The sequence below is a fragment of the Cucumis sativus genome, chromosome 7 (genome assembly GCF_000004075.3).
Source record: "Cucumis sativus cultivar 9930 chromosome 7, Cucumber_9930_V3, whole genome shotgun sequence".
Taxonomy (NCBI): domain Eukaryota; kingdom Viridiplantae; phylum Streptophyta; class Magnoliopsida; order Cucurbitales; family Cucurbitaceae; genus Cucumis; species Cucumis sativus.
The window spans coordinates 2,597,830-2,624,143 of NC_026661.2; the positions used below are offsets into that span (position 1 = coordinate 2,597,830).

Sequence of the window (26,314 nt, forward strand, 5' to 3'; positions counted from 1 at the left end):
TAAGAGCAAAGTTGGAAAAGAAAAAAGGAGAGAGATTAAGAAGAAGAAAATATAAAAGGAATTTTTGAAATAACTTTTAAGAAATTGATTAGTCATAATACATGAATATCAAACTATAAAACATTACAATAAATGACTATCGTCACATAACAAATACATGTTAAACATTAATTAACGTGGAGATCCTTCATATTAACTCCTTGATTATTCAAAAAAAAAAAAATACGAGCAAAAGGAAAAAACAATGATTCATAAAACCCAAACACACAAACATTGAACCCCAAGGAAGTTTAATTTATTGGGTAGAATTATCAAACCAAGGTGACATTTACTTGGATAACGGAATATCCTCTTTCTGGATCGAAGAAAAAGTTGTCAGTCCTAATATATCCTCTTGCCAAACGGAATTTACCTGTCCCTGCAATAACTGGAAGTTCTCTAATTAGTTCAAATTGTCTACTTGTCCCTTGGATCTCTATGCTGCTCCCGTTGAAGGCTCCACCGGTAAACACAAAGGATAAGAGGACGAGGAGGTTTTTCCCGCCCTTATCTGTAACAACGTAGATCCCCTGAGCTCGACCAATTTCTGGGGCACCCTCATTTGAGATTGTGGTTATCGAATCGTCGGTGACGAAGAGCGTTCCGAAGTCGGTGAAGTTGAGTGTTGAGCCAGGGAGGCCGGCGATGGGGAAGAAGGTGGTGTTAGGACCAAAAGCATAGTCTTGGAGGTAAATGGTGAACCTGGTTCTTTTAGCTTCAGCTGAAAGAAGCAAGGTCATGGAAATGGAGGCTGCAAGGCAAAAAATTAAAATGGATGGAATGTTGTTTTGAGCCATCGATACTGCAAAGAAAGGAAAAGAATGTTGATCAAAGTATTTTGTGGTTTTCTGTTAGGTGTTTTTTGGTTCCTATTTATATATTATTGAGGGTGACTTTTGAATATAAACTTAATCCCCACTTGACTTTTGCATACTTTTTTAAATGGTTTTTGTTGCTTAAGGATTTGAGAGAAAGTACATCAATTATATCCCTAGATAAATAAATAAATAAAGTGATCACTTTTTTTATTTTATTTCAAGACTAATTGTGATGGTTTGAACAATGATGATAATAAATGTCCTATTTCCTAATTTACATTTAATTAAATAAAATGTTATAACAACTAATAAGATATATACTAAGATGATAATTTGAACCTGCAATTTTATATGTCACCCATATTTGATATTTTGTAAATATTGCAAATATTTTAAATCTGTATTTCTAATTATCTTTTGTTTCATATTCGTCTTGAAGAATGAAGCGAGAGATAGGGAAAAAGAAAAAACAAATTGAGGTAGAGAAAAGTAACAAGACTGCAGCAGTTGACAAAGATAGCCGATGGAAGAAAGGCATAGCTGTGGCCAACAACAGATGGTGTAGAGCGCAGAGCCAAATTCTTCAACATCTAATCTTATTCAATGGTTTTTTTACAATTGAGTTATGCCTGTTTAAAAAGGTAGCAGAATGAATTTAAATGAAAAGATGTTGAAGAATTTTGGCAGATGGTAAAGAGTGTGGAAGTAGCACTAAGTAATGAAGAAGTGATGCCCATATATGTGATTACCATAAAATCAGAACTAAAGTTCATTGATACAGAAAGTTATTGCGGAATCACTACCCTCAACAAACTTGTTTTGTAATGGCATGACGTGATACTGTTTTAGTGATTAGAGCATTGGTATATATATTTGTCATTTTTGTTATTCAAATGACAAATATATGCTCAATTTGGTGAATTGTTTTTCTCACATGTGTCACAACTATGAAATATTGATATGTTTAAAAGTATTCATACTCATGTGTACATCTCTTCCAACTTTGTTTTTATGTATTAGTCAAAATCATCATTTATGCATTACTGATTTCTCTTCCATAATGTAAATTGATTGAACTTCTCATAAAGTATTTTTACATAGGTAGTTATATAAGATAGCAATTCTTTTAAATAATTATAATTAAATATATAGTAACATTTTTCTAAATATTGTAAATATAGAAAAATTTATCTTTAATAAATCAATATCTGCTACATCAAATTTACTATATTTATAAATTTTTTTAAAAATACTATTATAAATATTAATATTTTGAATGTTTTAAGTCTCACATACTATCATCTCAAATAGATATGTATGATTGGGTCAAAAAAGAGAAATGTGGTAGAGAAATAGAACACATGATAGAGAAAATATAAATAATATTAGTTTGTGGTATTGATTGATAGGCTACAAATATAAATGGATGTTTTTCCAATAATTTAAGAACGATATGAAAGGAAATTTAATCATTATATATGTTTATTAATTAAGAAAAAAAAAAGGGGCTTCATTCGTGATAAGAACTATTTGTTTTAAAAAAGGAGGCAATTACAACAAGCTTGTTATAAAAAAAAATTTATTTTTATTTTGGTCCATTCTATTTGGATTTTGAAACTCCAAAAAAATCTGTTTAGTTCTTGGATTTTGAAAAATATCATAATTTAATTCTTCATATCAAACTTTAATATATATAGATGAGATTAGGTTGTCAAATAGGATGACCACCTTTCAAAATCTAAGATTTTAATTTAGATACCAAATGATAAATTGATTTTTAATAAGAGAATTCATAAAGTCACTTAGCTTTCAAACTTCTGATTGTCACCATTTGGAAGCATTGAGTTGTACTTATTTTTCCTATTGTCATTATTTTACCTTGTCATGAATATTAATATTAATATGTATGTTCTATTTGTTTTAGTCTACGAACAACGTTCTCTTCTAGATTTCAATTTGAAAAAAAAAAAAAAGAAGAAAGTAGTAAACAATGGGAGAGTCGGATAGGAGATGTGAAAGACTTGAGTTTTAGAGGGAAGAAAAAGAACAAAATTTAGGTTTTAGGTTTATTCGATAAATGTATTGATTATATTTGTAAGTTGACATAAAAAATTATTTACAAAACAATTTAACAATATATGTTGATTATTAATTAATTTAAGTAATATGATTGAGTCTAGACTACACATAATTATTTATTTTGTTAAAAAATTAATTATTAATTCTAATGGCAGGATAAGCTTTTCTAAAAGTTTAAGAACTAAAACCTACGTTTTCCAAAAGTTTAAAAACTAAATTAGGATACAAAATTTAAAATCCAAAATGAAATTTTAATCTAAAAAAATAATATGTGGATAACTATAGTTATTTTCTAACCTTGTATATATAATACATATACATATATATATATATATCTGTCTTATTCATAAGTCTTTTTTGTTATTAATATTATTATTAGATATAATCATTTAAAACAAGAAAATTGTCTCTACAAAAGTCGTAAAACTAAACTAAATCAATTCTTTTGAATTATTAATTGTTTGATGGGAACAGTGAAATTAAAACATAATCTTAACTTTCAACCTTCAAATCAAAACCCTTTTATCAATTATTTATTGGTATTTCATAGGATTAATTCACTATTTTTTTAGTGGTATTTTTTTTCAATATCTCAACTCTCTTTTCTTTCTTTCTATATATAAAAGTACCCTAATCAACATTTGAATAATTTTTTTCTTCAAACGTGGAGGTAGATTTAATAATTGTTTTAATTTTTTTCTGCTGCTTGTTTTGTCACAATTTGATTGTCATAATTTTATAATAATCATATATGGAGAAGAATGATTCACGTATGCATCCACATATCTCAACTTTACATATATGGTTTATGTTCTTAATAACAATTTTTTAAAAACAGAATTAAAAACAAAAAGACAGAATAAACAAACAAAACAATAATTCAACACCTTAAAAATGATTTTTCATTTCTTTTGAATCTAACCAAATCACTTAATTTTTTTTTATGTATGAAGATCATAACTTAAATATTTTATTATATAAAAAATTTCAAACAAAAAATCATTCTTGCTGTCTCTAAACAATGTTTACTGAGAACGATGGAAAGATTAAGAATATATAGAAGAATTCCTTTCACTTCACGTTTTCACACGTTGTTAGAATAGAGTTATTTCTAAAAATAGAAAATAATTATTTTCTTTCATTGTAATCTAATTGAAAAGTCAAGAGTACGGAGTAGTTTCAAAAGCTAGTCGATTTTCTCACGAAACCATCGTTGAACTAATTACAACCCATATAGTAAATGTCAAAATCAACCTCGACTGTCAACAAATACTAGTCGGTCATGATAAGTTCTTTTCATCATCGGCATAAAAGAAGAAAGCAAAAAAGAAGTGTTTCTCTTCTATTGGTTTTATAATTTTTAGTACAACAATTATATGATAAGAGATTTAAACGTAAACAGTTAAACTAATTAACTTAGTTTAGAAAAAATATTTATTATCAACATAGTATTTTATTATGCTTACAAGTGCTATGTTTGGTCTACAAAATAAACGAAAGCTGAATAATAATACATGTTTGGCTTTTGCTTCTTCTCAAGGTGTGAAAGGAAATACAACTTCTTATATTCACTAAAGCATACTTAAATCTAACGTTGTGGTAAGACATATAGTTTAATGATTTTATAGACTTTGAATTAATAATTTTGAATACTTGCATAATATTTTAATATGGACAATACAAATAATAGTTATGAAATTATTAAAAATATCGACATTTTCATATCCTAATTAATTATCAACATTCACTTGATCATACAATTCAGAATAATGTTATTATATATTTAAATGGTATAGAGTTGAAACTAAAACAAAGAATTGTTCTTAGTCTCCTTTGAAGAAAGCTTAACAAAAAAGGAAAAAACAACTATTAAAAGTATAAAATGGATATAATCATGTGGAGATGGGTTATCTTTTTCTTTTTAACTCTTTTCAATTATACGTAAAGTGGTTTATTATAATATGTTAGTAAAACATTTCATAGATAATATAAGTACTTTAAAAATGGCAAATTGTAAATTGATGAATGAATGAAAATGTAAATCATTATGCAGTATTCACAGAAAAAAAAAAAGGTCTTATTTTCCAAATTTAAAAATATATATATAGTTATGAAAGGCAGCTTTGGGTTTTTTGTTTTAGAAAATTTAACTTATTGGAATCTCTATTTTCTCTCTATTTATTTGGGTGATTTTCAACTTTTTAGACGGAAGAGTTGAATATTTAGTCAAATTCCAAAAAAAAATTATAAAAAAAATCTCTATGAAACTCTTTATAACATATTTAAGTTTTTTTTGTTATATCTCCTAAATAATTTCTAGATTTTATATCCATACCAATTTTTCCTCTTTCTAAAACTAAGTTAGAAAAATTAAATAACAAATATTACGTATTTATTTAGTAATTCATTTCGTTTATCTTTTTTTATATAGTTTTTAAAAACTAAGTGCGTTTTTTAAAACCAAATACTTGTTTTTAAAATTATAAATGAAAACTGAAAATGAGAAAAAGTTTAAAAAATACTTTTTATTTTTTTAAAAAGAACAAAGAAAATAAAATCAACTAATATAGTTTTTGTTTTTAATAAAAAAGTTCAAAAACATTTTTTAGAAAGAAACGAAAAACAAAAAATTGAAATGAATAAGTTTAATTTTAAAAAATAAAAGAACTAAATTGTTTCAAAGAAAAACATTGCAAATAATAAATAAATAATGGAGGAGCGTTGGCGTTGAATAAGAGGTTGCTCCTACGTTACTAAATAAAATGTTGAAAGTTTAGATTTTATATATATAGTATGCTAAAAAATAAAATGTTTAAATATCATGTCAAATAGATTTATGAATTATGGATATAGTAGGCTAAAAAATAAATTTAAAGTCCTATAATTTTATATCTATTAGATAAGTTATTTTTCTAAAATTGATACTTGAGACGGTACGTCAAGACAAAATTGATATTTTATAGCAAGATCAAGCTTAATAACTTTCTTTTTTGCCCTTTTTTTTTTTTTTTGTAGTTTTTTTTATCATAAATATAAATAGTTGGTATGTTTTATTAATCTTGAAATGAGTTTGAGCAAAAATTTGAATAAATTTATTTGAAAGAATGAAAACGGGTTAAAAATATTTATAAATATAATAAAAATTTTAATATATATTCATGCACATTATTAAATCGAATCTAAATTTTGTTATATTTTATAAATATTTTTCTAATTTATTTTGTTATATTTAAAAATTTTAAAAATATAATGACCATTTTTAAAAAAGTTTTATGATTTATTAATTAACACAAAATTTGTTTAGGGTTGAAATAGCTGTTAGAAACAATTTTTCAATTAAGTTGATGAAAGTCCCAAAATCGAAAATTTGTGATTGAATCTAAAAAGTATTAAACTATTCTCTCACGTTTTGGAATGGGAAAAGTATAATTCTAAATTATTATTTTTTTATAATGAAGGATTTTGAAGTGACTTAATGAAGTTAAAACTTTATGTGGAAATAATTAATTTGAAGAGTTGACAACGGGAGCTTAGAAGTGGAAAGGATGACCTCCATGTGTACTTGATATGTAAGGTATATTACAATTAATCAATCAATATTTTAATCCTCTCACTCTTAATGTATATATCTTAATATTGATATTTAGATGATCATATTTGTTGCGTAATTTTGTACGTCGTTGGGATAGAAAACTTAATCGCATGTCTTTAAACACTCGTATTTGATTTGGTACTACATTGATGTGAGTATTCCATCTCATGTGCAAGAATACTTACATCAACGTGGTACTAAGTCAAATATACTCTAATGTCTAAATTATTAGATTGAAAGACTTATCCCTTGAGGGTAATTATGTTGTGAATATGTGATTGTATTTTTTTTAAGTTCGTTCTTCTAATATATATACTCAAGAATGTGTGTAGTATTCTTAGTGTTTGAATGAGTGTGGCTCTAAAGGTTGCAAAAGATGATAGTGACGAGCTCGGTCCGATGATCGTTTCTTCTTTGGTGAAACTCCAGGAGCTTGGTTGGTTGACTTCGTAAGTTAATAGTTTGACATTTTGTTTAGGAAAGTGCATATACTTATGTAGACCTTTTTGTTCCTCTTTTGGCTTGAGCTTCCCTTGGGTTTCGAATGGAAATTGTTTAACGTTTTGTTTAAAGATTATCTGAAACTATTGAAAAATTTCATAAATACTCTTGAATTTTAAAAACAAAAGTTAAAGAATACTTTCATTGTTCCAATTTTTACACTAAATTTTTCAGAATCCAAAATATAACTTAAATCTTAAATTAAACCATAAAATTTCACAAAATCTTATCAAATTCCAAAAATAAAAATTTATCATTAAAATATGTTCAAACAATTATTAGTCAAATGAAAAAATGTATTTGGCTATTGATATAGACTAAACTAAACATACAACTAGTCCTAATATCTCGGGATGTTTTTCATTGGTTTTTTTTTTCTTACTAGATTCAATATACCTTACTAAAACGTGCAATATGTATTTATTTATTTATATTGAAGAAGAGGTTAGAAAAAAAATAGAGAAGTAAAAAATATTAATGACTTGTGCTATATAACAACTAGAATATCTTTCTTGTTTAAGCTTTTAAACGTAATTTTAAAATTTTGAAAATTTTGAAGATATTTTAAAATGTTTAATATATGTTAATTGACAACTGCACTTTATTATTTGATTGGTTATTGTTTTATTATATTTCAAGCACAATTTTTTATTTTAGAATTTAGTAAAATTTGGTGTAATTTTATGTTTTAACTTAATTCTGATTTAATGATAGATTTTTTAAAATTATATAATAACTCATAGTATTTTTGAAATAAAACTTTAATTGTTTTCATTAAAAGCTATTTTTTTTTGTTCGCACAATAATCGTGGCAAATTGTGGCAATGGACATTCAAACCACCTATTATAGAGTGAGGAAGGCCATGTAAACTATCATACAACTAGATTCATTTTCGTTCAAATTTTAGATTCAATATTAATTTTAAATTACTGTTTTATTTCTTTTCAATCATGTAATTGTTTTAATTCGATTTCTTAGGTATTTTAGTCCATTCTATTATATATAGTTATGTGTGACTAAAATTAGTTTGATTTAGTGGCATGATTCCTAATCTTTAAGGACGTAAGCTCAATCATGTATGTAAAATTATTGTACTAAAATATATACCACATGGTTTCATGACTATGTCCTCATCCCAAAGTAATGGTTGATGGTAATCTCTGTTATATCCAATGGCCCATGTTCACGTAGCCCAAATATTATAGACGATTGGGCCACATATTGACAATCGACAGGCCCATACTTGCAATGTACGCCGCATCACCAGGCCTTCTCTTCTAAGCCTTAATTCATCTAACCTAATTTTCATTTTCATGTTGAGACGATAATTGCTAGATGATCATTGGAACAATAATAATCAATTATATAATAATATTTTAAAAAAATTACAAATATAGCAAAACTATCACTGATAGACTTGTATCATTGATAGATTTGTATGATCTATTGGTGATAGACTAATTTTTACAACATGATCTATTAGTGATAGACTTTATTATTGATAGAATTTGACAAAATTTACGATACTTGCAATTTTTTTAAAATGTTGCTATATACTTAATTATTTTGAATTTAATTGCTAAATTTGCAACTATTCCAATTTTCAAATTTAGTTATGAAATGTACTATTCATATCTAAATGGGAAATGACATCAACTCATTTATGATTTGAAAAAAAATAGCTCTATCTCACTTTTGAAAATTTAGAAAATATTGTCACATGAGTTATACTATCATTTGTTTTTTATTTGTTGCTATTTTTGCAAAAGCCCCTACCTAAATCTATAATTAAAAAAATACAGCTTATTATAGAGTTAAGGTTGATGAATTTGATTACGTTTGAAAATCACGTGAGATCTACCAAGTTTCTTTAGACTCTTATGAACTATTTTCCTTTTCTCCGACACATACTCTTGTTGTTCCTATTATATATTATTGCAATACGAGAATTACTAGTTGTCATAGTTATTAATGGTAATGTTATTGATTCATTCTAAACAATAATGATAGACAATGATACTAGACAATTTTATGTTTGACAAAGTCAAAAAAGTTCCATCCTTGTTGGGCATAAAGTTGTTTAAACAACCGTGAGATAGTTTAGTAACCATATATTGGAATTTTCATAATTAATGGATTTTAATATTGCATTTTTTATAATTAAATGTTATTAATACAAAAAAAAGAATTAGGTTTCGAATTTAGGCTTATAGTAATTATATTGATACGTCCATAAAAACTCATTACAATCACATCAGTTTTGAATAATGTGTGATGATATGTCATTAAAGCCAAAAGTGTCTATCTAACTTAAAAGTATACATCGAGAGAGGTTAGCTAATTAAAATACACTTATAGAGAGAGATTAACTAGTAATCTCGTTACAATATTAAAGGTTCATTTTTTGTTCTTTTCAAGGAGTTGAGAATGATCACCTTTTCACTTATTTGCATCAAAGAAAACTAAAGAATATTGAAACATTGTTAATTCCAATCGACATAATGTGAAATATCAATGACATCGATAACGACTTTTTGGAAGGAGTCCCCTAAAATTTATATTTGTGGGATCATGTTTTAAATTTTTTTGTTATTCTAGGTATATAAATTTAGTTTGCATGTTTAAATTTACTTTTAGAATCTTATTAAAATTATATTTTTAGTTTTAGTTAGCCATTTTATTTTTCTCTTTTTCAATACATGGTGTGTATCACTTAAGATTGAGTTACATTATTAGTCATATTTCAAAAACAAAATAAGATTTTTTTCAAAAAATTAAATTTTTACTTGGTTTTTCAAATAGTCCTTTTTTAAATTGAAAATTAAAACTTTCCAATAGCACACAAATGAAAATAGGAAGATATGAACATAATTAGAATCAATTACAAATAATTGATTGAGTAAGTGAGATATTGATTATGATGAAAGAAAGGAACTATATGCACACATTCATATTATTTAATTTTGTTACTTTTAGTAAAAAAAAAAAAAACTTGCGACACATGAAATAAATAATTGGAAAGAAACTAGTTAAGGCATAGTATACATCATCGATATCAATAGAGTTATATGATCATTTTGATCTATGTAAGACATTAAGATCACTGCTCTTATTTAACTCCAAATTTTAGAAAAAATCTAATTTTATCATGTACAACATTTCATATAACTTTTAGCTTATTTGGTACCAATTTTATTCAGAAACTTGTTTGTTTTCTTTCATTAATTCTATATCATTATTACTTTTCTTACAGAATAATGAAATGAATTTCTTAGTCTAATTTTAAAAGCTTTATATACTTTTTTTTTTTTTTTGAAACATCGATGGAAAATGAATAACAAAACATATAAATTTAATTTTTAAAAACTAAAACCATAAATAAATGGTAAACAATACTCTCTTTTATTTTTACTTCAACAATGATAAAATAGAGATTAATCCATCCACTTTTAAAATGTTACTTGATGCATTATGTATTAGATCATGTTTGAATTTTGATAGGGAAACCTTTTCTTTATTTACCTTTTTTAAAAAAAAAAGAAAAAAAGAAAAAACTGATCAATATGATATCATACACACATTACAAGCTTTACATTGCTTGATTTTATACCTCTACTTTTTGTTTTGCTTGTAATTAAGTTTTAGGATTATAAATTTGAATGGGAGAGAAGTTAGAGGATGAAGTTTGATAAGAGAAAGTGGTAATTAGAAACATTATAACAAAATCTATTTGCATATAGCCTTTTTTTAAAAAAGTTGTAAACATTGGAAAATAGAGAAGAGAGTAGTACAATAATAGTTGAACTTTGTTCCACGTACAATAAAAACTTAGAAATTATGTGTAAAATGAGATAGGGTTTTAATGACCACCACCTCCTCCACCGGATCCAGAACCAACACCAACGCCATGTCCAGATCCACCACCTATTCCCACTCCAATCCCTATTCCTATTCCAATTCCTCCACCGTGACCACCACCGGCACCCCCTCCTATGCCACCACCACCTCCAGCGCCTCCTCCAAGTCCTCCACCACCTCCAAATCCACCTCCATGACCTGAACCTCCTCCCAAACCACCACCTCCACCTCCTCCACCTCCACCTCCACCTCCACCTCCGGCACCTCCTCCGATACCACCACCTACACCTCCACCAGCTCCAAAGCCTCCACCATGGCCTGACCCACCACCAATGCCGCCGCCTCCTCCACCGCCTCCACCACCTCCTCCTCCTCCTCCTGCACCACCACCAACTCCTCCACCAACACCTCCTCCAGCTCCAAATCCTCCGCCATGTCCACCACCAATGCCACCACCACCCCCTCCGCCGCCTCCACCTCCACCTCCACCTCCAGCGCCTCCACCAACACCACCACCAACACCTCCTCCAGCTCCAATACCTCCACCATGACCTGATCCACCACCAACACCACCACCGCCGCCTCCACCAAATCCACCTCCACCCCCAACTCCTCCTCCCGCACCACCTCCAACGCCACCTCCAAATCCTCCACCATGTCCCGAACCACCTCCCAATCCTCCTCCTCCACCACCTCCAAATCCGCCACCACCACCAACACCACCTCCAGCACCACCACCTACTCCACCACCACCTCCAAACCCTCCACCCGATCCACCACCAAGTCCTCCACCTCTACCACCACCAAGTCCTCCACCCCTACCACCACCAAATCCACCACCTCTACCGCCACCAAAGCCACCTCGTCCACGTCCTCCGAATCTGCCACCGCAACGCCTGCCCCAACGACAGTCGTCGTCATCCCTAAACCCATTTTTATTAAGCTTGTCATCTCCCAAAACAATAGCGCTCAAATGGAGCACAATGCAGAGGGTAAGAAGACCCAGAGAAAACCATTTTTGAGAGCCACCCATATATGTCCACCAAAAATATCTTTTGGGTTTGTGTTTCGCTACTCACAAGTCTAAAATCAACATATATATATAGGCTTCACCTTCCCCTCCATTACATAATTACGTGTTCCTCTATATTCAAGTTGCTATTGGTTATGAGGGCGCGTTGAACCGTTGGGGAGTTGGCCAATATCATTTAATGACATATATATACATACGCATATAAGTCAAAAGCATACTAACATGGGTCACAACTTATCTCCATCCCTTTGACTCTAATTATGTACACACCTTTTATCCCTTTCAAACAAATTAAACTCACACAACTCACAAAAGCAATATCTATTCAAGACTCTCTTTCTTTTTATTTCCATTAAAGTAGTTCTTGAACATTCAAGTCTCTAATGGCTTTTCAGTTTTGTAACGTAACCCTTACTTTTTTTAAAATATATGAATTAGGACAAATTATTCATTAGCTAGGAACTAATTAATATTCGCAGTGAAAGAACCACACCAAATAGTTGGGTAGGTGTTAATTTAGTTTAGATATTTCGTTGCTTCTGCTGCTACCGATTCCACAAAGTTTTAGTATTTTTCCAAAAAAGAAAAAAAATCCCATCAGCTAGAACTAAATATTAACAATGAAAGTGGACAATATTGAAGAAGATGGGAATGGCCTTTCGATCAGCACCAGCGACGGCGTCAACTACTCGCCGACAGTGTGGCTGGGTCAAAACAGTAGGATTTGGATATGGATATAGCATGTGAAATTTAAGCTTGGGTTCAGTTGGGGCGATCGTCGGTGTCTATGCAACAATAAATGAAGAAAAACTGTAAGCGATTCTAACTATTATTATTATTCATAACTGCAACTTGCATGGACCAATTGACCTAATCTTTATTTATTTATGAAAAATATTTTAGTGTACTGTAATAGGAACCAATCCCTTCGACCATCTTCTTTGATATCTCATGTGTGAAATTAGTGATTGAACCAAAAGCTGTGGATGAATAAAGTAAATTTAGTATTATATTTTCTAAACAATAACATCTCTTTGCAATTATAGTTTGTATATGGGATAAACAATAAAAAAAAAAAAAAAAAAAAAAAAAAAACTGTAATCCAATATAATCCAAATATTAGAACTTATTTATTTATATGTCACTATCCATTAATCACTTTAATGTGTGCTATGGCAATCAATTGGTTGGAGAGAGTATAGGGACGAGAGCACCGTGTGAGAACACATAATCGCCACAATTATATATTTTTCAGATAAGACGTTTTCGTGGAGTTGAAGTCTTATTACGAAGATTGCAATAATAGCATTTGACTTCAATATCCATTTAATACACAACCTAATCAAGTTTCATTTTACTTTTAAATTTAAAAATGGGCTGACTAGATTTATGGCAAATTTCAAAGTTTATACTTTATACAAAATAACACAAATTAAAATTAATTATAAAAAGAAGACAAAATCGTAAAATTATTTAAGAAAGAAAAGGCAAAATTGGCAAAACAAACCATCACTTTTGTACTTACAGCCCCAACTTCAAATATAGAATCTGAAAAGTCTCCAGCTCTTTGTAAAACAACCATATACATTATTATAACTTAAATATTTATCAAAGAAATTCATTGGTCTGTCAAATCTAAAATAATGTCTAATTGTCAGATTGAAAAGGTTAAAAAACAAGCCAGGAAAATATTAGCCTACACACATGAACCAATTAAGAAGTTCAATTTCCTGGGGATTCCATTTTCAAAATTAGGGATTCCCATCCTTCTTCTTCTTTATTCACAGAGGTGTGAACTAAAGCTCCATCCACCTTTGCCTTCGTTTGGCCATGGGTAATGGTTGTTGAGAACGTCAAAACCTTCCCAGCCTTTTGCTTTCAGTCTCGAAAACAACAACTTGGGTAAACGAGAGGACTCCAAACGCTCCATCGAAGGTAGGGTTGTAACTGGTGGTTAGGTCATGGGTTAAGTGGCCTCCTTCTCAATCTCCCAATCACTTTAAGTGCACATTCTTCACCCGGTCTTAAAAGGAAACGAAATCACAAACACCCAACATTTTTCTTCTCGAAGATGCACTAAACGACACTATTTCAACCCTTGAAAAATACCAAATAGTTTTGAAAATTCAATATGTTATATAGAGAGAAATGTTTATATTTAAAAAAATGATCAAAGATTTTGGAAAAAGTTTTAATTCAGTAATAATAATATGTATATTAAAAACAATTGAAAAAGGAAAAGAATCTTAGATACTATACTAAAATATTTTCTTATTTTTTAGGATTCACAACGGAACAAAGTAAAATCTAATTGATATTTAATTAATAAATCTAAAAAATAGATGAACAAACACTCTACTACAAAAACAAATACATGATGTTTTTAATAAAAATCGTCAAGTAAAATGAAAAAAAGAAAGAAGATGATATTATGTGATATTGATTACATTACAAATACATCCTATTTAATTGTCACTAACAAGGAAGATGCCGATGAGGAAAATTAATAAACTTATCATATCAATAAATGAAACCGAAATCTATGAGAAATTGGAAAGGTAAACAAAAAGTGAAACATTGATGTTGTATTTCAAGTGTTCATATATTTTATTTCCATCATTATACGACACAAATTGATGGGCAAACATTAACTTTTTCACCTAATGATGCTCCCTTAAATTCAAAAGTCGAGATTATGGGAGAGAGTACATCCATCATGGTAGCACATGTACAAAGTACATACCAAAGACCTAGGTGATAGACTTATATTGGAAACTAATATAATTGTAACCATTGTGTGACTAATTAAGAATAGTTTTTTTTAACGATAACTTATAGGTAAAAAGAAAGTTGAAAATTAACAAATAAGTTTAGGATGCAAACGGGTGAAGTCAGATTAACTTTTCGTTTAAAACAACTTGACCCGATAAGTTCAGATCTAGTATGAAACGGGTTGGAAAAGAAATATTTCAATTACGAGCTTGAACAAAATAAAGATACCCTTTTGAAGTTGAAAAAGAAAACAAAACTTGAAATCTATTGAGGAAGTGCAAAAAATTAAAAAAAAAAATTGTTTGATACCACTAATCATGAACAAAAGATGAATTAGTGAAAGAATATTTAAAACGCAAATTGCATTAATGGCAAAAACATTTAGAAAAAAATAGTTTAAGACATTTCTTCTTTTTGCAATATGACAAATATAGCCATAATTAGTGATATCAAAGGACTATCATAAGGTTATCAAAAAGGCTTTCAGAGAATTATCGACTTTTAAATTTGCTACTTTTGCAATTTAGAAAATATAATGACATTTACTCTATTACCATAATTTTTTTTGTTATTTTTGCAAGCGTCCCTATTTAAAATTGAAGAGACGGGGAGAGGTTGAAGAGAGAGAAAGGTTTGGAGAGAAAGAATTTGGAGTGACCAAACATCCAATATTAATTAGATTTTATTCAATAATTTTGATGTAATTTTAGTATTTTTAAATTTTATCTTTAGTCTTTTTTTTCATGCATTATAGTTTTAATTTTGAGGCTATTTAACCTTTGCTATTAAGTTGTTATAAGAGTTTCTTACAACTAATTTAGCCTTTGTGCTTGTTTTCAAAATTAGCAATAAAGTTTTTTAAATTTTGCAAAAACATTAAGGTGGAATTCTCATACTATTTATTTATGAAGTGTTCGAATCTTGCGACAAGGAACCTCTTCTTGTTTCAAGATATTGATGTTAAGGCAATCACTGTCAAACCTAATCTCCCTAAGGTTGAAATCGTATTACTTCGAGTTTTAATGATTGAGAATTAGGAGTTCATATATTGAAAGGGTTCTCCATTCCAATTGCTAGGAATTTCATATCAACTAGGGTGAGAGGTTGCAACTTATGGCAAAAAAAAATGTTATAAAATATAAAAGTAAGCCCTAAACATATTCTAAGATTCATTTCAAACAAATAGTGAACTAAACCAAATCGGTTCACACAAGAATATAATTAAACTCAATAAAAATAGATGATTTATCAAGAACTATGTTAGAGGTAAAAATAAACTGAACCATAGTTCTATCACTTTGTATGTAAGTTGATTGTATTTATTTCGACAATATTATCTTTTATATAATATATGAAATTTGAGAAAAACTATTACTTCTAATATATAATTTTTTGTCATATTCATTTGTGTGTGTAGTAAATAAGGTTTGGTGTTCTATCTTTAACCGGTGGAAACTTCCCATCTTTCTCTGGAGTTGGTATCGCATTTATTTGCCTCTCAATAATACATCTATAAGACTAATTTCATATCCTTAGATATTTAATATTTCTAACCCCACTTGTAGGAGCAAGAATTTAGAGGCATTCACTGTTTTGAAATATCAGTATTCATATTCACATTGATTCTTTAATCCTTGGACGGATAGAAATTATGGAAGAAAGACACATCCTTTTGCATTCATTCACAATATTGCATGTCTCATTCCTTTGAATTTTCCAAAACGTTTTTGGTATACAACATTGTATAATGTCTCCAAAAGATTGATAACTAAAACTAACAAGAATTCAAGCAAGACAATGGTGAACCAACAAAAACAAATGTTGAAACAGAGACTCAGACAGAACAAATCAAGCTAGAAATAGACCGAGGGCTCGAGTTGAACCAAAACACTACAGGTTTTACATAAAACCTTTGATGAAATTGATTTCTGATCTGAACTGTTCTTGCTTTATAGAGGTGGAGTGTTGAGACCGATTGCTCGACCACATTTAAGAGCATTGCTCGGGATTGGATATTCATCTCGCCATGAATTCACGGGTGAATACACACGAAGATATAGTTGTTGACCCAAGTACTGGCGAGCCCAATTCTCAGACCTTATGTTCCACATCCCCACATTGTCTAAAGGCATGTAAACTGCAGTCCATGACTTTGGATACACCTAAGTAGTTCACGAAAATTTTGTGTTAAAGAATCAAACATAACCTGGATTCTTGAATGAAGCTAAAACAAGATGTTCAATTTTCTTATCATCAAAACCGAATCAGATAAGCTGATGAATGAGACAGCTACCTGAACAGTACATCGAGAGATAGTGTCTCTTAAATTGTAAGTTAATCTGCTCGCAGGTATCCATTGTCCTCCATCCATCCTATCGCATAACAAATGATTAAGTTGATCTAGTGGCAATCGGAAATGGTTGAATTTTGAACCATGAGAAATAAAAGGCTTACAATACCGGGTTCTTATAAGAAACTTACCCCACGACGAAGAAATTGTGTCCATCAACGTGCCATGACTGCACAACATCTTCAGGATTCTCAAATACAACTTCGGCATAGCCTCTAAAGTCAGCATTCATGACAGAAGTTTGAAGGTAAGCATCACCACCGGTGGGGTAATCAGGGATACTTCCAAGAGAGAAAACACCAGAGATCTTGAAATAGTCAGCAAGTTTGAGAGGAGTATCAGCTGGAATGAAAGACACACTATTGACAGCATATCGCTGCTTGCCATTAATGATTGGAGCAGTGCTATGAAGCCTTATTGTACGGGTAACATTGATTAATCTGTAATGGTAAGAACCTTGAGGATTTGGTCTTGGGCCGTTTGCAGTCAGATTACGCCTGGTTCAATAAAGGATGGATCAGAGCAAGTATGGCACAACATAGTAGAAGGGGTTCGTGTAGCATGAAATTTTCCTATCCCAAATATGTACATAGAATAGGTCTCAAAACCAATGCCAAGTTCTAAATTGAAAACTAAAGAGCCAAATCTTGGATTACTTATCGGTCATAAAAGCCGATTACATAAAACCAAAACCAAACATGTAGTTTGAGAGAACTAATGAAGCAACATACGTCAGGACTTACAATCTCCTAATGAAGAAAATATTAGCAAATAAACAGAGAAACCAAAGCCAGAGGCAGATACCTAAGAGATCGAGCTTGTTCAAGTGACCAATCAATTTGAAATGTCGGTCCACCGGGAGGAGGACCAGAGACACTTGCTGCTGAGTTACTGTAGTGAAGAAGGGAGGTGGTTGTGAGAATTTGGGAGGTAAAACGCGTAGAGACAACAATGTAGTAATCTTGTGGCGGCTGATCAGCAGTGACCAAGACAGAGTAGGATTGCCCCAGATGAATATCAATGGATTCATAAGTATTCTGAAGGGTATGAGTTCCTTCAACCTCAACCAGAAGCATTTTGTGACCTTGTATTCTGAAATTAATAGCAGTTGTAAGCCCCACATTTGATATCCGAAACCTGTAAGTTTTGCCTGCAAGACAATGCAACATTAGGTTATTTGTATCATTCCAAGTTCCCTACATTAAAACCAAGACAGTAGTTAACCACCCCAGAACTCAAAAGCGTAAGACAATGAGTAACGGTATTTACATTCTTAACAACAATGTACCTTGTTCGACAGTGAATGTGTTCCCATTTAAACCACGACCATTGATGAGAAGCCCATCAGGGGAAGGAAGATCACTACCACCATCTAAAATGGCTCTCAAATCCTACAATGATTCAATAGAACATCCCTTCATTATGACATTCCGTTCCACTGTTCCAGCATAACTTTCAAAATGTTCAGGAGGAAACAAAAACTTACAGTGTGGTTTTTAGAGTACCAATCACCAGCAAGAACAGTAAATTCTCCAGCAGGAGTAGGAAAGGGTATAGGAATTATAGAGCGGCTTTGAATTTTGAAGCCACCGAAGCCACCAGCGGCCTTGTGCAAGGCCAAAGAGGGGAAGTAAAAGTAGCTACCGATCTGATCTTTAACTTGCAAGACATAAGTGAAATTCTGTCCTGGTGGGATGGGGCAGTTTGTGCCATAAACTCCATCCTGCCAAGAATTCCTTCTTTGTTGAATCCCATTCCTACATAACAAAATCAAGGTGGAAAATAGTTCATACTCATCAGCTATCACTGAATTCACCCCATTTACTGGAAAAGGACACTGCTTTCAATTAGTCAGTCAGTTGCTGATTCAAGATGACAAGAAAAGAGCCATATTTTACCTCCTTCTACCATCAGAAATTTATCCACTATAATTTGGTGGGATAAAAAAATCTTCTACACATGTTAGAATATCGTGAAAACCCAACTAATAAAATCACCCAAATCTAAGTACAATTAATAATGATAAAATAAAATAATCCAACCCAACCCAAAATCTAGGAAAGGAAAATTCTCGAGGGTGTTCAGGATATGAACCACGTGATTCGAAATGGAGAAGATCTAGGCCTAAAGTACAAAAATAAACCCAATTAAATTTAAGTTCAAATAGATAATAATATACTAAAACAACAATAGTAATATTCAAACCCCAAGTCACAAATGTCTAAAGTTAACAACTTTCAGACTTCTTAATTTTCAAGGACTTTCATTTCTTCAATAAAATCGAGGGAAAAAAGAAAGGAAAAGAAAAGGTTCCCAACATTGAGGTCCCACTCCATAACTATTTCGTTTTTTTAATCTCTCTTGTTTCCTTTCAATTCCCATTTCTTTACTGTAGTTTTCACCCTTCTTTAAATTCTTAGTCCAATTTCAAAAACAAACAAGAAACAAGAAGAAGAAAAAACGGGCCTTGGTAATAACCAGGAAGAAAATAGATACTATAGAGTAAACGACACCGTTTTATCAGCCCTTTATTGTCCTCACTTGGAACAATGAAATTTTGCCTTCCCAACTACCAGCATTGCATTTCCTATTGTAATAATTTGACTGCACGAATAAGTCTTTATAATAATTAATGATCAATTCAATTCTAAGCATCTCTTTTCAAAACATGTCAGTACAACCCCTCTTCCAAGTTTCCAACGTGGAAAATAGTCCATAATAAAAACTCAATAGTCCAACATTATAACACCATATACAGAAATCAAGAAATGGATTGATAATTAACACCAAAACAAGCATCATGAATCCAACCAAATGAGACAGAGGAGGCATTTCTTCATACAAGTTGTGAACAAAAACGGAAAGAAAAGTTAAAAATGAAAAAGAAAAACCAACCAGGAGATCAGGAAAGGCTCGTCCAAACTATTGAATACATTGATAATCAAATTCTCATTAGTAACTGCCTCAATTTGTGGCCCTGGAAACTGCCCATTAATCAAAATACCCTGAAAAGGAAATAAAAAAGAAAAAACACAATGGGGAATACATCTTTAAGCTAAACAAGAGAATGGGTGTTACATTGATACAGAACTAATACCTGTTGCTTTACTCCAAGAGGCCAAATGTCTCCATATGTGATATTCCAATTTAAAAACCTATATGGGTCTTCACCATTGATGCAGCTGAAGCTCAAAACCAAGAACAAGAAAGTGAGTGAACATAAGAAACTATTTTTTCTCATTTTAGAGAAAAGGGGTCAATGGGAAATGAGGAAATGGAAGAAGAAATCAAAGAGATGGGGATTAAGAAAAGTTGTGGGGGTTGTCCTTAGTCGCTAAGTTTGCTTTTAAGCCTTTGAATCTTTGGCTTTGAGCTTTTCTTGACTAGCTTTGGATCTGGCTCTGTGTTTGGATGAAATAGTAGGCAATGTCGGTGAGAAGAAGAGGAAAGGAATTGGTAATTCAAATCTAGTTGTTTGTTTTATTGTAAAATTTAGGTTCCCAACGTCTGAGAAAACCCAGTTGTCAAGAGTCAATAATTTTTCTGAGGGGACAGTAATTTGCAAATTGAGCCGTACTGATTCAACAGAGGAGGAAAGAAAGAAGCTTCCCAATTCCTCCTCATTCTCATAAAATTAGTAGCAAAAGCTTCAAGGCATCATTACTCTCAACTCTACTAATCACCAATTGTTATCATGGATACAATGCAAATGCATTCAATTTGTCATCTTTAATTTTTACGATTCTTTTCTACATCTACGTATAAATTTTATAGACCCTTTCTCTTATTTTATCTATTCACTTGAGTGTATGTTATTGACCTATCACTTTTATATCGAAACGATTCCAAATATAACAACTCTATTCAAAGTATTAGTATATATAGCAATATTTAAAAAAATTACAAATATAACTAAATTTATCAAAATCTATCATTTAATATCGATTTAATCACCAATTAACTATAAAATATGTAGGGCAAATATTAGTTTGAGTTTTTTTTTTAAATATTACTATATGGTGTGTTATTATTGCTAAAATTGATATTCTAGTTTTTGTTTCCTTCTCCTTTTAGAAATATATTATATGACATATTTTTCTATATATTAAATCTGACATGTTTGATTTGGACATTGTAAAAAGAATTCGCAAGCCAACATATAATAATTTAAACTTAAACTATCAATTTTAGGAGATTATGATTGATAAATTTAATTTGTTATTACTATAACTCTTTTTACAAATTATTGTTATGTATGTATATTGAAATTTAAAGTTCAAATTTTAAATGTCCTAAGAAAACTAAAATTAAATTAATATATGAATTCATACATTACAAATTAAGAAATAAAATAACAGACTTAAGAACATAATGAAAGGCAGCAACAAATATCAAGAATGATAATCCCTAATTACTACTTATCCAACTCAAGGGAACATAGATATATAAAATTAGAATAATTCAAACTTCTTTAAAATATATATGTAATAAAACTAAAGAAACAAAAAAAATCTTATCAAACTTTGTTCAATGCAATAAAAGAAAATTTGAAAAAACAAATTTTATGGATATCAACACATTCCTTACCTTAATTGATAATTTGTTGTACAAGATATTTAGAGATAGGATTTTATGAAGTTATATTTGTATTTACGTTAATTTGGTGTGATATAGTTCGATCTCTAATATTAGAATATCTCCAAAAAAAATTTAATTAAATGTAGATGTTTGATTCAGAAAAGCTGAGTGTGTGATGTTTTTTAAATTGAAATATTGGAAAGATGTTTGTATATTTTTAGAACTTGAGCTTATCGAACTTGTCAACTTTTAGAAGTTAACAATCTTCTAATAAGGAGATTTCTCTTTTAGGTTTCTAGAGTACGAAATTTGTAATTTTATTGTTAATTTAAGAAATCGTGTTGCATTTTTGTGGTTGACTTAAAATTTTTCATTCAACCATTACGTGGTAAACACAAATTACATAGTAAAATAAGGTCGATATTTAGATGAGATCCATTCAATTTTGTACATAGATCTCTTCGTCACTCAATTCAGAAAAAAGAAATATTTGGGCCCATTGGGATTGAATAATTAAAAGTGAAAGATTAGGGTTTCTTTCATCTTTTCTTCCCTTTTACAACTGTATCTGACCACACCTCAAATCAATTCTAACCTTACCAGAAATAAATATTTTGAAAATTATATAGAAAAAATATTGTAATTTTTTTTATTATAACTACTGTTTTCTTAGAGAATAATAAGAAAATTGTTTAATAGTTGCATATATAATCATTTTGTTTAAAATATTAGCATTTATAATAATATTTTTTAAAAATTATAAATATAACATATTATAAGTTTATTAATAATTGTAATTTTTTAAAATATTTTTATACACTTAATTATTATTTATAAAACTATGAGGTGTCTATTTTTTATTGATTCATTGATGTTACTTTTCTTTAGAAAAACTGCTATATTCTTTGAAATATTAAATGAGATTCATGAAGATAAGATAGAGAGTAGCTTTATAGATGGGTCTCTTTCCTTTGGCCTTTGTTTTTCTTTGGTTTTATTTTTGTTGATTCTTTTTCATTTTTTGCCCTTTCCTTAATTGTATGGTGAACCTTTCTTTTTTCTTTTTGAAGGTATGGTGAACTCATTCTTTAGTTTTTCTATATTTTATTGCCAACTTTTTTGCTTTTGTTTCTATTGAAGTTTACAACCATCCCCATATTTATCATCATTTGAACATTTTGGGACAATAGTTTTTTCTTGCAATATTTATGTAAGGAAATAAAAGAAAAAAATCGTTGGTCAATATTAGTTGGATATATTTTGCTAATTTGATCTCACAAAAAAACGATTTGGATATTAGATTTTCATTTTCTTATATGTTTTAGACCCAATGAAATTAATATTTAAAGTGGAAAAATCTAACTTTGAAGTTTATAATTATGCAGTAGAAATACTCTCTCACCTAGACTATATATTCATTTTGGCTTCATTTTTTATATTATAAACTAAGTTAAATTGTCATACTTTTGTACGGGTACAACCTTGTTTTAAAAAAATAGTTTCATTAATTTTATGTGATTTTCTTTCCTTTTATAATTTTTTTCTTATTTCAATCATTTGGTACATGGTCATATAACTAGTAAATTTCTATATTATGGAAAATTTCCTTTTCAATACATATTTAATTATCATTTGTTGAGCTGATCTTCTACAAATTGTCAAAGTCCACGTGTGAAAATAACTATAGTAACTAAAATATTAAATTTATAATTAATTTTATCATAACTCTTTGGAGCTAAGTGAGGTATAATATGATTAATTTATCACTTGTATAAATGTGTGAAATGACACTAAAACTAAAATAAATGTCTTAGTTCGCATTATCTTTGTATCCATCAACTTCGAGATTATAGATTTGTTCATTCACATTCGTTTCATATATAGTTAAAAACAAATGCTAAAACAAACTTTTTGTTGTTTGTGTTTCTATCCAAAATAAATAAATTTTAAAAGAAATTAACAAGATCAACGTTTTAACAGTAAACTAATTATAATAACCCAAATGAAGCAACATTTGAAATAATACAACATGAACTATGATTGCATGGCCAAACTTAACATGAAGGGGGAAACCCTAAGTACATATTATTGTAAAAGAAAAGAAGAAAAATTCTTCTGAAGTATGGTTTAAGGGGAACTCCTCCAAGTACAAGCAACGTTGGATCTGTTTTTTTCATGATGAGCATACACTATATATTAAAAGAGAAGCATATATCGCAATAAAATCAAAGGAAAATGCATTATGTGAGATTATGCATTCTCATATTGCTAAATTGCCATTTCTTCTCCTTTTAGTTGATTTTCACCTTTTGATAGTAAGGGGACGACTCTCATGATTCTCCATCACCGTCATAAACTATGGTTAAACGGTGATGACCTTTGTAAGTTGAAAGCTTAGGTTGTTTTGTTCGATGATCCTTGAAAAATAGCATCATTTTGAAAGTATATGGGTTATAGCAATCAATCCACCCGAGTGTTGCGATAGATATCTGCGATAATTTAACATAATGTCATAAAGGGAGATCTTATATATTAAACTTTTTTAATATTATATGAATATTTACTTATTAATTAAGAAATTATGTTGATGTTCAAGTTCTACATGGAATGCATAACATCCAAGAAAATATAAACTATTTTATTAATAAAGTCTAAATGGTGGCAGAGGAGAAATGCACACATTAGATTACTTTTCCATTCAATGATCGCACTAAAATTAATCACAAATTAAACCATATCATTTTATAGAAAATAAATATTCTTAATGATGAACACAGCTTCCATATTCATAATTAGAGTGCTCACGAACACTACGAAAATTAACCAAAACCTCCAACTTTTAACTTATAATATGGATTTTTCCATTAGAAACTTTAGAAAGAATATTTATATACTGTGTTTTCTTTACTAAAAATTATTATTATTAATTAATCAATTTGGATAAAAATAAATTTAATATTTATTGAAAGTACAAAATTAAAATTAAGCATCTAAGAATATAATAACAACATATTTAAGGAATATAAAACTAAATGGTCTAAAATGAAAATTAAACTTTAATCATTTTAAAGGTGAAAAAAGAAAAAGTGAGTCATTTGTACAAGACTCAGTGGGATCCACAACACCAACAAAAACCTAAAAAAATAAAAAGTGGTCTACTTTTCTTTTTTTTCTTAAATATACAAAAATAGAAAACGTTTTCAATCAATCACATGATGCTAAGTCAGCAGCACCCAACCTAATTGATTAAATAAATAAAAAGTAAGACGTACTTTTGGATTCTCAAGATTGATATAATTTTGTGTCTATTTAGTCTTTAAAGTTTAAAATGAAAGACGTTAATCTTGATGTTTAAAAAATGCTTCTAATTAGTCTGAAGTAATTAAGTTAGACATTTTGATCTTTGAATTTAAAACTCTCCACGGATCGTAACCAAAATATGAAAAATAACTCAATTTCAGGCAAAGAAAACGGAGAAAAATGAAAAGGTATCTAAATTTTAAGTTGAATCATAGTTAGGTATCTCGTTTTCTAATCTAGTTGGACTTGGTGGATGTGTAATATAGATTTAGGGATCAAATTTTGAAGATGATAATTTTTGGTAGAGACAAGTCTTAACAGATAAAAGAATAAGAGAGGAGGAATGTGTATGACACGAAGAGTGGGGAAAAATAAAATAAAATAATAAAAGAGAAAAATCGAAAGTAATTGGACTTAGCCTAAAAACCCACTTGTTTATTTTTTCCTTTTGGATGGTCGATAATCAAAATCCACCACCTTGGCAAGTTCTTCAACTTTCCTTTATTGTTTCTTTTACTTTTTCCAGATCTTAGTTTTTTTTTTTTTGTTTTCGCAGATTTTTTTTTGTTCTCTTTTTCTTTTCATGTCTTTTAATTAGTCATTGCCTTAATATAGAAGAATTCTTTCGACATATATGTAAGAGATAGCTTATTCTAACGAGGGAAGAGAGAAATCTGATAGATAAGAGAGGAAAAACTAAAAAGAGATTCATAATCTTTTTGTTTGAGAAGAGAGTTTGTTGGAGTGTGACAGAAGTTCTACGCACATTGACTAGATAAGAGGATATGTCGTTGTTTTTAAAAAATGTACAAACAGAAAACTAATTTTCTAAAAGAAAATTGCATCTTAAAATTTATATTTTGATCCATAACTACTTCAAGACATGCAAATTAATTTTCAATTCTACATCAAACAATTGTACTCAAAGATCTCATATATTAGAATAAAAAGAAGAAGAAGAACATAGTCCCTTGTAATCCTTAAAAAATACATATAAGTTACTTATTCTATGATAAAAGAAAAACAGAAAAACTCTCGAGTTAGAGACTTTTCTAGCTCATATATCGTGATCAAATTGCTATATGTTCGGATGAATAATTTGTGAATGAACGAAATAAAACAAGTAAAGAATATATAAGGTATAAAGAATAAAAATGTGTGCTGAGTGTAAGAAGAAAGGCAAGAGAGGAAGGAGATAGAACTTACAAATTTATAGTTACAAGTACATGTTGGAGAAGCTAAGATGAGCAAAGGCGTTGATGATGAGGACGAAGGGGTGATGAAGAAGAAGGTTTAGTTTGAAGAATCCTTGAGAATGAAGGACTTTATAGTTATGTTTGAAGTTTGATATACATATTTGTATTATTATTGTGTGATGCCAGTTTGGAGAGTG

At 29.6% G+C, this 26,314-nt stretch overlaps 3 protein-coding genes and 1 long non-coding RNA gene across 4 annotated transcripts; all 4 read right to left on the bottom strand.

Moving 5' to 3' along the window:
- Positions 1–50: 50 nt before the first annotated feature.
- On the bottom strand, positions 51–896 carry LOC101204858 (dirigent protein 19). The gene has a single exon (XM_004144544.2). It carries the CDS (start codon positions 834–836, stop codon positions 312–314), a length of 525 nt encoding a protein of 174 aa, XP_004144592.1. The 5' UTR covers positions 837–896; the 3' UTR covers positions 51–311.
- Positions 897–10,889: 9,993 nt separating this feature from the next.
- LOC105436229 (glycine-rich cell wall structural protein 1) lies at positions 10,890–11,921 on the bottom strand. The gene has a single exon (XM_011661400.2). It carries the CDS (start codon positions 11,919–11,921, stop codon positions 10,890–10,892), a length of 1,032 nt encoding a protein of 343 aa, XP_011659702.1.
- A 4,421-nt stretch (positions 11,922–16,342) lies between these two features.
- Positions 16,343–20,590, bottom strand: LOC101222004 (L-ascorbate oxidase homolog). Its single transcript, XM_004144450.3, has 8 exons — positions 20,141–20,590; positions 19,939–20,048; positions 18,530–18,800; positions 18,332–18,434; positions 17,848–18,193; positions 17,175–17,540; positions 16,987–17,065; positions 16,343–16,855 (listed from the first exon to the last, which is right to left on the bottom strand). Exons 1-8 carry the CDS (start codon positions 20,282–20,284, stop codon positions 16,643–16,645), a joined length of 1,632 nt encoding a protein of 543 aa, XP_004144498.1. The 5' UTR covers positions 20,285–20,590; the 3' UTR covers positions 16,343–16,642.
- Positions 20,591–23,592: 3,002 nt separating this feature from the next.
- Positions 23,593–26,314, bottom strand: LOC101221860. Its single transcript, XR_180823.3, has 2 exons — positions 26,128–26,314; positions 23,593–24,110 (listed from the first exon to the last, which is right to left on the bottom strand). It is a non-coding gene; the product is annotated as an uncharacterized LOC101221860 (long non-coding RNA).